Source organism: Pseudopodoces humilis, chromosome 4 (assembly GCF_049639895.1).
Source record: "Pseudopodoces humilis isolate 2021_Gansu_Grassland_sample_001 chromosome 4, ASM4963989v1, whole genome shotgun sequence".
Classification (NCBI taxonomy): domain Eukaryota; kingdom Metazoa; phylum Chordata; class Aves; order Passeriformes; family Paridae; genus Pseudopodoces; species Pseudopodoces humilis.
This window is the reverse complement of record NC_142203.1, coordinates 45,828,374-45,840,621: the sequence shown is the minus strand read 5'-3', so window position 1 is coordinate 45,840,621 and position 12,248 is coordinate 45,828,374. Positions and strand designations below refer to the sequence as shown.

General features: G+C 40.4%; 1 protein-coding gene across 1 annotated transcript in view; it reads right to left on the bottom strand.

Moving 5' to 3' along the window:
• FREM1 (FRAS1 related extracellular matrix 1) overlaps positions 1–12,248 on the bottom strand; it is a 60,354-nt gene that overhangs the window by 17,621 nt on the left and 30,485 nt on the right. The window contains exons 22-27 of the mRNA XM_088054599.1: positions 11,097–11,292; positions 10,112–10,376; positions 4,854–5,268; positions 3,920–4,121; positions 3,318–3,462; positions 1,042–1,171 (exon numbers count right to left, since the gene is read on the bottom strand). Of these exons, the coding sequence (XP_087910725.1) occupies positions 1,042–1,171; positions 3,318–3,462; positions 3,920–4,121; positions 4,854–5,268; positions 10,112–10,376; positions 11,097–11,292 (1,353 nt within the window). The remainder of the gene's footprint in view (positions 1–1,041; positions 1,172–3,317; positions 3,463–3,919; positions 4,122–4,853; positions 5,269–10,111; positions 10,377–11,096; positions 11,293–12,248) is intronic.

Sequence of the window (12,248 nt, the reverse complement as noted above, 5' to 3'; positions counted from 1 at the left end):
GCACGTCCTGTCATCTCACAAGAGCAGCAGCAACCTGGCCATGTTTTCCTATTTGGCCCTTCGTGATATCTTGAAAGAAGGTTTTTCACACAGAGCCTTCTGTCATCCCCAAAGACTCCTTAGGATAGATATGAGCCCTACATGTGTAAATATAGGGATTCCAGCAACTCCCTGAATTTTCAGAGGAAGCACCAGGGGACACCAGTTTCCACACTGTGTTCCAGCTCTTGATGCTGGAATCAACTGTACTGCAAGTGACTTTTCTGCAAGTGACTGCTAGAGTAGAATCACCAGAGTCTGTGAAGGGCCCCTGATGGCATCATTAGCAGAATACCCACTAACTTCAGTAGAAGAAAAATCAAAATTATGTTTCTAATTAGGGCTATAACCCTGAGAAACCATCAGGGTGGAAAATGGTATTTCTCTAGCTAGGGGAGCTGATAAAATACTGGAATTTCCATTTCATGAGGAAATATAAAATTTGTGAAGGCAAGTTGCACAAAACCTGTTTTACAAAATTATAGCCTGCAGTTTTCAGTCTAGTCTTTTTGACATAAGACATAGGCAGTCACTGAAGATACAGAGGGTTTTCCTAGGCTATGGGCAGTAGGAGGAGAAATGGAGAAGGCTGCCATGGCTGTGTAGTTGAAGACTCTATATCTCCTGGGCTCTTCCAGCCTGAGAAGGCATAACAAAAGCCCCAAGACCCCAGATTGCCCAAAGCCTGGATTTTAAAGTGGCAGACCCTGGAAACCAAGCTTCTGAACACAGTGCCAGAGGAAACTGCCTGCTCTGTTTTTTCATCAATACTGAAATGCTGCTCCAAAACATTCCAGGTTTGGTTAATTAGTGTTTCTACTCAAAACTCAAGAAATTTTGTCAGAAATGTTTCAGCCATCTGTAGTAGCAAGGACAGTGTCCCAGTAAGTATGAATTGAATCACATGGCCACTTTGATGATTACTGAATTATCTTTATGTCTGAGGAATAAAACAACAGGCTGCACTTATTATTAATTTAGGTTGTTAGCTTTTGGCTTTACCTTCACGGTTACAAAGGCAGACTCCCCCAAGTGTCCTGCCCTGGTGATTTTCAGAGACACCACTCCCATGTTTTCACACACTTCATATTCAGTCTGCAGCATTTCAATTCGAGACCACCGCAGCTCCAGCCTGTGGGAGAGAAAGGAATGTGCATGTAGAGCAAAGCCACCTGGCCAGCCACCCCCAGCCCCTGCTGCTCAGAGGCTGTGTGAGGAGCCCTCTCTCCCGACGGCTGATTTAGCCAATACACATACTGAGTCTTTGTCTCCAAATCAACACATTTGTGTGATTTAACTGATTAGGAAAAGGCAGTAATAAACCTTCCAGACCAGCCCTGATATACCCTAAACCACACTTGAGCCTTGTTTCACAGCCAGGGGAATTCTGCAGCAACTTTAAGAAGAGCAGTTTGTCCATAACAATAGGCCAAGACAAGTTATCACTGTTTATCCTGGTTCCCTTTAGCCTTGGAGTTTTATCATACTCTCGCTTCCCAGTCTTTTCTCAGCAATATCCTCCTTTCTACCCATCTGCCTTCATCTATTCCCTAACTCTCCTCCTGCAGCATATGGAGTATGCCCTGGGACTTTTCTGACTCTGTGCAAGGGCCTTCTCTCCTCCCCTTACTTTAGTCTCTGCATACTTCACTCTTCAACCATTCCCCTATCTGATTCCAGGTGTCTTAGGCACTGAATTTTAGAATTGTTTATGGAGGATGAGGGCAGTGTCTGAACTTCAGAAGATTGTGTGCTGCACAGGACAGTCAAAGATCTTTCCTTTTTTAAAGCTATTATAAAAATTAGTGAGAGTCAGAGAGGGGTGAATGAGCATGCAAAGAAGCAAAATAAGCTGAGCTATTTGAATTATACTAAACAAACTTCTAGGCCTTTCACACGTGAACTAGTTCTGTTAGCAGTGGAAGTTTCCTCCTGTCCCCCTCTGTCCTCTGATGCTAATTTTGTGGGAAACTCATTTAGAAGCTGTGTTGCTTTATTTTGCTAAAGATGGATGTGCCAGATCTAGTCCAGCAGCATTCAAATAAAAGCTGGGACATGAACAATAAATTGTGTGTTTTGAAACAATGATCAGTAGGTGATAAATACTTTAAACTGAAAAAAATATCTCACAAGCTTTTAAATCCAGTATTAAAATAATGTTTTGTCACTAAAATTCCCATTTGTTCTTCTAGCTAATAACTTCACTTTAACACCTATTTTCTCTAAAAAGAGCTTTCTCTTTGCTCTTTTCCTAAAGCTGTGCTATGCATTGCCATTAATTTACAAGGAGTTGCCCTTTCCCATGAGAAGTGGCATCACATATTGGTGGTTTTAATGTTGGCTCATCCGCAAGCCAGCACAGAGCAGCTGGGCTGTCCATGCTCAGATGTGTTTGTGTATAGGGACATCTCTTGGCACAGCACATAAATGCTGCCTCCAGCTCAACTCAGTCCTTGTCCTCTCTCCAGCATGAAGGGAAATGCTCTGCCCCTAGGTACAGCTCTCTGCTCCTCTTTCTTTACCATGAGCCCTGGTTTGTGAGTAGCAAGTTTAGCCCAGAAAAACTACATTGTTGTTGTTGTTTTTCCCCGATTTCTTCTGATTAAATAAGTTGTTTGCACATTTAGCCCTATTTTCAGAAATAAAGAGAAGCACTGCCTCTACCGAGGAGCTACTCGCACTTACGGCTTTTATCACCAAAGCACATTTTGGATGATATTCTAATTTTTCTACATGAAGCTTATCATATGTACATACAAGGAGGTGGTGGGAAGTATGCTTAATACATGCAGCAGATGACAAAGAAGATGCTGTGTGATTTCCACCTTCTTTCAGTGCTCTTTTGCAGAAATATGGCGCTCACAGCTTTGTCATCTGAGAGCATCCCTTCCATTGTAGTCTCAAGCTTGCAAAAAATGCATTGCCATCAGCTAAGGGCAAGAGAGACCTGCAGCTGCAGGACTATGTTCATGAAGCAGTAGTCTCATCCTTCAGCACACAGCATCTCAGCTCTCCAAATGTCCAACTTCCACTAAACGCAGTATGTTTCCCGGGGAGGCCCTGAAGGCCCTTGAGAACTGTGACACAGGCTAACCTGGAGGTCACCCCTCGAATTTCACCTTCTTGAGGGGTGTATTTCACCTCCTCTACCCCAACAAAAGCAATGGCAGGTTGCATTGCCCATGTCTGCATGGTTTCCAGCCTAGCACCTGTTCATCTGCCCCAGGGGGCAGCGAGCACAGTGCAGCACAGCCTGTATCACCAAGGAGTGGAGCTACCTTTGGGGTGCTGCAGAGTTTCCACTGGCGTCTGTCACTTGAAACTCCAAGTTGTCTGAATTCACTTCTTGTGATTGGTTGAAGACATAAAGTATGATTTTGCTGTTTAAATCCTTTTGGCTAAATCCTTCCTGAATGAATCCACCTAGGAAAGACAAGTAATATGCAGGTAACCAAAAGCCTGATAATAAGAACCACATTGTTAATATTGACACTTTTCAACTTTTCTTTTTGTTAAGAATCTGAATTTAGAGAAATGCAGGTTTATAGCTAAACAGCAACATCTGTTCATTATAAGCCCCCACCAATTTCTTCACGTGTAACCTGTTTATCAAAAGGCCAAATTCAATAATAATCTTTTTTTAACTTGATAGAAATAAAAACATTTCTCAACAGCAGCTATTAAAAATTATCTCAAACTCTTTGAGGACTTATAACAAACTTAAGACTCAGGTTTCATTGCAAAAATTTTGTTACTACAGTCAAACTTTGCCCAAAGTTTGCTAAGAAATTTTGATTCTCTCTATCAAGCAAACATTAACAGGATAGGACTTGAAATTTGGTCTGGTATGGCCCAAAACAGAGATTATAAAAGAAATCACCTGTTGTTATATTTTCCAGGTAGCCATAATGAGGACCTCGCAAAATCTTAAAAATTATTTTGTCATCTTCTGTATTGGGGTCAGATGCCCTCAGGGACTTGGCAGTAATATAGATCCCATAATTGCCATTCTTCAGCAGTTCCACATCAGAAAAGCAATGGAGATGAATGATTTTTGGTGCCATTTTGTCCAAATGATCCACCTAAATCAAAGTTAGACATTCATTTAACAGCATCAGGATACTCTCTGTCCTGCTTTTGGTAAAATCTTGAAACTTGGTCTTCAGGAAATATTAACAGCCTCTTCATTAGTATCAGGGTATTGAAACACAGAATTTTGGCATGCAGTGCAACCAGGCATACTTTGTTTACTGAAACATGCCACATAGATACATACAAAAAATCACAGTAAACATATATGAGCCTATGATGAAGTATGAAGGACTTGAAAACAGGGGAAATGGGAAGTGAACAGAAAGATTTTAGCAAAGAAAGAAGAGTAGGAGCAGGTATCTTACACATACTCTCAGAGAGAAGACAGGATGTCTAGGTGGGGAAGCAAAATGGCTGTAATTCAAGATTCCTGTGACATGAAGATCAGCAGTCATACTCACACCCCCGTGTGTGCAAATCACAGGGTCAGGCACCAAGTGGGAAAGCAGAGCAGGAGAAAGTTCTATCCTTCCCACAGTTGAGATTCCTATGTAAAATTTTTAGCATGCAAGTATTAAGTATATAAGTATGTACTTGCTTATCTTTATGTATTTTTGCAAGTAGTTAATTCCCCAGGTTAATTATTCATGGAGCACAGAAAGCAAATATTTTAGCTGCACAGTTAAATCAGAGAGTGCAGCAAGTACTAGCTGTAAAACTGGTACATTTTTGACCTTATCATGCGATTTATCTCTCTTAAGTAGGCCTGTGGTCACACTTGCCTGAATGGTGAATGCCACTGGCTTGCTCTGCACCCTCCCATTCACGATGAAGCCTTGGTTAGTCCTGTCTGTGGCAACAAATGTAAATCTGTCAATCTGGGAATTCCCACCTCGGTGCTTGTATGCAACATCCCTGTTGTCCACGTCTTGCTGTGTGAAATTGTACTGCAGTAGCACATCCCCATGATAATAGAGATGCCCATACTGGGGGAGCTGAGCCAAGACAAAGGTAAGGTTTTCTTTCGCAGTATCTGGGTCTGAAAGCTGCAGTACATCAGAAGTAAGAAGTGCCATAGATCCTTCTGTTAATCTTAACCCCATGTTCCTAGAAAGAGTGGGCAAAGCCTGGTCAGCTGCCTCCAAGGCGATCTTGAATGTCCCATGCTTAGTCCTCAGTCCATTGCTGATGATGAATCTGGCAAAGAGAGGCAAGGCAGTCTTCAGCATCTGTTCTTGATTCACCATGTACTGAAATGAAATGATAATGCAGACCTTTACTACAGGACTTGCCTGTGTTGATACTGCAAAAGTGAAAGAGCTGGGTGGAGCACAAACCCAGACACTGAGTGGAGTGGATGTAAAACTTAAAAACCTGACAGCAGACAGCCAGGTATGTGACAGGAGTTACAATGCCCTGGCAGGGATTGAGGAGGTGCCAGAGGAAAGGCCTTGAAGACCAGCAGTCATAACAGAGCTGATCTAGTCTTCTAGCTGAGATACAGGTGGAGCAAATCTAAAAGGAAAGGCTGCCTGGGGGCCTTATTCTAGCTTCTGGCATACATATTTTACACATCATTACAAATTCTCTTCACTTGGTTACCTGGCAGTAGCCACCTACAGCTTACAGAAAGAGGTATGAGAAGTGCATGACCTGCCTGGTTTGGTTTGGGTTTCTTTCTGTTCAGTGTTACAGATCTTTTCTACCCAATGCCCCCAAAATCATCTGAAAAACCAAACTGGATTAAGATTCAGCCTTTTCCCACTTCATGGGTTTGTTTAGGCACTACCTATATCTTTAAATTTTCATATATTCAGAGGGGCTGGTTTATGTTTCTTTAAAAAAGTCAAGTAAAGTTTCTCTGAAATACTAAGATATTGGACAGAACTGTACAAATTGTATAGAGTGATGTTAAAAACATAGATGTCCATCACATAAATTTATCAATGGTCATATCTGCACAGCTCTTCTTCCTTGCTGGGAATTTCTATCAACAGCCACATAGTTTCTTGTATTTCTCACTCAAGTAGTGATGTTTCTTTAAGTGCAAAGATCTGTTTATTAACTAGTTCTCCTTTCAAAACTAAGAGAAAGGTTCCCAAGGCTGTAGAGAAAATCTGTTGGAAACTCTGCTGTTATTGACTGGGGTAGAGTTAATTTTCTTCATAGTCACTTGTATGGGGCTGTGGTTTTGATTTGTGCTGTAAATAGTGTTGATCACATAAGGATGTTTTGGTTTTGTTACTGCTGAGCAGTGCTTACACAGCATCAAGGCTTTTTCTGCCTCTCACACTGCACCACCACTGATTGGGCTGGGAGCGCATAAGGACTTGGGAGGGGGCACAACCAGGACAGCTGACCCCAGCTGACCCAAAGGATATCCCAGACCATCTGGTGCCATACTCAGTGTATAGAGACGGGGGAAGAAGAAGGAGGGAGGGGGAGACATTTGGAGTGGTGGTATTTGTCTTCCCAAGTCACTGCTGTGCATGATGGAACTCTGCTTTCCATGGCTGAACACCTGCCTGCCCACAGGAAGCAGTGAACGAATTCTTTGTTTTGCTTTGCTTGTACACACAGCTTTCGCTCTACCTATTAAACTGTCTCTATCTCAACCATGAGTTTTCTCACTTTTACCTTTCCAATTCTCTCCCCAGTCTTATCAGGTGGGGAGGGAGTGAGCAGCTGCCTGGTGCTTAGTTGCTGGCTGCAGTTAAACCATAACAGAAGCCTACCAGCTGGGTATGGGCTTTTGCCATATGAGTGACAGCATGGTCTGCAGAAATTTATTATTGAATTTAGTTGTGGAGAAAAATAAAAACAATCTTTTAGCCTTTTAAATTCCTCTTAGATTTCATTGGGAAGATCATTGTTTCTGTATTTTCTTCTGAAAAGAATTACATGCAACATTTTCATGCCTGTAACAAAAATTTTTGAGGGTATATGAAAATTGCTCTGAAAATGTCTCACAATCCTTCATCTCCCATCTACTTACAGCATATAGAGACAGATACCTGTCTTTCTTTATAAATTGCAGTGATTATGCTGCACAGCATGTGCAAAAACATTTTGTAAGGTGGTTTTCACACAGGTTCGTTCTGCCTGAGTCAGAGCAGAGTCTGCTGTGCAAAGAAATTTGTCTCTAGTAGAGTGGGACAGTTGTTTCAGACAGTATGAGGGCCAGCCTAGCTGGCTGCTTTCCACCTAACAGTCTTTTCTACCAGTGAAATGGGGACTGGCTGACATTTAGTAGATTATCTGTTTCCCTTTGGTCTTTTGACTGCAGACCTTGAAGAGGTATTTTTAAAAGTACAGGGTCAACACCTGGTGTATTGCTGTGTGACTTGAATTTGAGTGACTTTCAGTAGGTCATGGGGCAGCTTACTGTGTCACACAGACTGTCCACCTAAAGCTCCCATTGCCTTTCACCAACATTGGATGATTAGAGCTTGATCACTTGTATACTGGCATTGTGCCATGAAGCAGATGGGAATGAGCATAGGCAGACCAGGGACTATGTAGCAGTTAGAAATATGTTTACTGAGGATGGTATTCCCAACTGGGAACCTAGAGACATCTGTCTACACTGACCTAATGCTATTGTGCCAATGGTAAAAAGGTTGTGCTATTTGTAAGCTTTCAGAAATCAAATACAGAACTAGAATAATGATGGTAAATACTGTGTTAGGAGAAAAAAGGGTAAAGCACCTTCAGTCAGGACCTTAACCTCCTCCCAAAACGCCTGGAGGATTGCAGCAGAAGTGAATTTCCTCTCATTCTTTTGATTGCTGTATAAACATTTGGATGATATCTCGAACAATATTCAGTGAAAGACTTAGATAATTCATGAAATTAAAGATTCATCCAGCCTTCTCCAGAATACCAGACATGAATAAAGCTCATGTATACATCAGACTGAAATTTACCATGGATTTCATTCATTCATTTCTGCTGAGTTTCACAGGTAATGAAACTGCCTATGTCTAAGATGTCCTTCTTCTGCACTTTGGGAGATTTTGGTTGTTTATTTCTGGTTTATGTCTGCTTTGCAATTTTACCTCAGGAGTAAAGAGCAGACAGTATTCTCACTCTGATGAAATTTAGGGTACAATTCCCAGGCAAAGTTTGGAGGACATGTTGCATGGTTTGATTTCACAACTACCAGCATTTCATGCTTTCTGCAGCTTGATGGCAATGGAGTTGGCTATAGGACCTACCATCTGTCATGGCATTTAAAAGATAAAAATGGAATCATAAATAGTGCCAACTCATTACAAAATCGAGCCAGCATGTCAAAATGGAGGACATTAGCATGTTCTTTTAGCATCCTGCTGCCAGCATCTGATGTCAGGTTGCTAATCACTTGAAGTCATCTGTCCAAACAAGTGCTGCCAAATCTTTCTTCCAGGCCAACAGCACCAAACAATACAGGTAAATTTATGTCTGAAGGAAGTACTTTAGTGGGAAGTAAAAATCTGGTCAGTTAATTCCTCCTCCTCCTCCCACAATTACCCATATAATTAATTCCTTGTTGAAATAATAATACTGTTCTGCCAGAATATTTATATGTCTACATAAAACCAAATTATTTTCTAAATGATAACATCAAGTAACACAATTGTTTGGATTAAAATAGTTATCAAATATCAATATTTATTAAAGCATCATAACCTTACTTTTATAAGACTGACTTTCTAGTTTGTTCTTAGTCATTGGCCTAAACAGAAAACATTGGGTTTATCCACTTTTGCAATTTGCCTAGAACTGTTTGATCTGCTTTCGTTAGTGTGATATGGAAGTCATAATGACACAAGCCACTATGCTACACTGCCCAAACTAAGGCTGGCATGACTGCAACCTTACTTAAATAATCTAATCTAGTTTTGGTGAAAATGTTTCACTAAGAAACTAAGAAACATAAAACCAGGGAATAAGTGTTCACTTTTCCTGTAGTGAGTACAAGTGAATCAGAAAAATCTCTTAACTAGAATTTCCACCACACTGAATGCAGAGGAAGGGATAGTTTAAAATGTTTAATCTGAGGAAAGTTTCAGAATAAGTTTTGGGTTAACTCTGGACAATGCTACCTGACCCAGTATCATAAGGAGATTTATTTGATGCCTCCAAGCCCCACTTGCTTGACTTGCCTGCAAAAAAGTTCTCAAACTGGATGATGCAACGTGTTCTCCAATTTCATCATGCCTCACAGAAAAAGCCATTCAGATCAGGAATTTATTCTAGGTGGGTGTAAAAAGGGTTTTCTCCTGAATTGCTGCTCTTAGGAGCCAAGTCTTTAATTTTCCATAGTCACGAATGAAAAATAATAAGCTCTTAATTTTGAATTTTACAGTAAGTCCATCTTCTGTCAAAAGCTGGTCTCAGAAAAAAAATACCAATATTATCAAAAAAGTAAGCTTTCTTCCTTTAGAAACATTTTCTTTATTTTTGAGCTATGGATTTACCCCAAAATTTCAAGTGTCTACATGAATTTCAATATAGTATTGTCATATTTGACAATATGGTATTGTCGAAATAAATTAAGTGGACTGGTTTTCATTATATTCCAGAATACTTAGGGATTCAGAGAACTCATAATCAAATTAATAGGATAAGTTATATCAGAGAACAAAGCTTGTATTTACCTGAATGGACCAGCTTTACCACATCCAGCTGTAGCAAAAAACCAAAAGAAAATTCTACCATGTTCTCAGTCCTTTTTTCTCACTTAAATCTTAACAGCTGTGTATGCCTGGGTGCTATAGTAATGTTGAAGCTAGTATTGAGTAAATGTGCCTCTGGTTATGTTTTCAGCATCCTTGAGAAAATGCATTTATTACCAAATCATTCCCAACTATACTTATTGCAGTAGAAATAGATGTGCTATGTAAACATTGAGAATTCACACAGAGCCTCCGGCTCTTTTTAATTTTTTTTATTTTTTTTTTTTTGGCGGGGGGAGGGAGTTGGGTGCAGTGCAGGTTTTTTAAACACCCCAAAAATTCAAGGGGAAGAGCTTGAGGAGTGGGGTACTATGCCTTACCTGAATGTATCTTCACGAGCAGCTGCCTCGGCTTTGTGAACATAGCAGACAATCTGTCGTGCTACATCCATTTGACTGAAGCTCGTAATGGAGATGCCAGGATAGCTGATATACTCTATTTGTCCATACTGGGGTGGGGAGATTATCACATAAAGGAGCTCCTCTGGCTTGTCAGTACCATCCAGTGCAAGGAGGACATCAGTTGTAATGCAGCTGCGGTCTCCTTTTGGCACACTTAAAAGTTTCGTAAAAACCACTATGTCTCCTGCAGAATAGACAGAACAACACTAAAATAGTTGTATTGAACTGGATGATCTCTTCTGCATTGCTTAGTCACAGGAAAGCCACCACTGGTAGAAAAATGATAAGACTTTATAGAGAAATTCAGCATGGAAAGAACTTCACGATATCTTTATTCTGACCTTCTGCTGAAAGCAGGGTCAGCCATGAGATCAGCCAAAGCCACATTGCTTAGGGCTTTATCCATTTGGAACCTGAAAACTATTATCCTCTTGGGGCCAAGGATGAAGAGACTACAGCCTCTTTTGGCAGGTCTTCCAACCTTAGCAGGTAAACCTTTATGATTTTAATAGAGATGTAATAAAAGAAGAGAGACCACGAGACTGTAGAATAACCTGGGAGACAGAGCTGTTTCTGAACAGTCTTTTGCCTACCTTTTTATATTCTTGCCATTTTTCTGTGCTGATTTACTCAGACATAAAAATAGTTTCAGAAAGATATTTTCAGTGCTATCTTCAAAGCTGCTGGGAGTCTTGGGGGGCAAACTACAACACATTGCATTTGGCAGGGGCTTTTCAAACCCCAGGACCTGGCCAACAGTGAAGTCCAAGCAGTTAAACTTACAGGATCTGCAGGGACACTTGCCAGGGCCTATATAGTGCTAAGGAAAGGATCAGAACATGCACTCAGATATCTTGGTTTCAGAAACAGGCACTGTAAAACATCAGGTATAGTGGATCTTTACCCTTTTCCAGGTCCTTGATATTTACATAGAAGTCCACAGCTGGGGATCTGTTGTACCCATCCCAGAGGTAAAATGTGAAGCTGTCTTTTTTCTTGGACCCCACAGCTCCTGTGTGGACATATCTCACAAGGTTCATATCCACCTCTTCCTGAGTGCACTTCATTCCTGTTCGGAGAGTCACCCACTCTTGTCCTACCTAGAAGGCATAAGCATCCTTCATTAACTGCTAATCACAAATACATCCTTCCCAGTTAATTGTGTTTCTTTGTAGTTATGTAGACTGTTAGTGGCAGCTACCTGGCTTTCCTTCTATAGGCTCTTTCCTCACAGTATGTTTTGAAAGGCAGCAAATAACTGGAGTTTTTTTCCAGCAGATATAAGGCTAGAGAAGATACAATGATCATTAATAAAATAGAGTAATAATAGATTAATAAAATAGAGTAATATGAAGTTTAGCCACTTTTACTCTAGGAAATAAATTTCTGCATGCCTTTTACTCTAGGAAATAAATTTCTGCATACTTCTCAATCAGACACCAAGATAAAAATTAAGTAGTCCCTGACCCAGCTTATGTTTTCTATTTTTTCATTTCAAAAATCTGCTCTTGGTTCTATCTGAAATCGTAGCTAAAACTGTATCAGAAATAACTTCAGGGAATCACGGAAATTTAGAGCCCCAGAGGTCCTTAGCTAAAAAAAAAATACACTGAATCACATCATAAAATTTCTTGCTGTTCTAGTACCCTAAATTGGACTGATCCATGAATTTGACATTTAGCAGCAGTAACAGCATCACTAGATTTACAGCAAAGGTTATCAAGGACAGAGAGCTGAGACATATATATGTGCCCTATGTGTTCAAACTGACAGACTCCAGTCAGCAGCTGTCTCTTGCCTCAGACTTAATTCACAAGTCTTACGTGATCCACAGATTAGGTTGAGATCCAGCATCAAAATGCTTTCCAAGTACACAAGTTTTAGAAGTGGAATTTTATTTCTATCACATATGCATGCTATTTAAAAGAGGCAGTTTTTTCCAGCTTTGTTCCTTTTGCTTATTTTAGGTCAATGGATTGTCATCTCATCTTCCATTTCTAATCTTATTTTTTGCCATTCCTCTTGATATATCCTTTCCATCATCTTGATTTTCCCT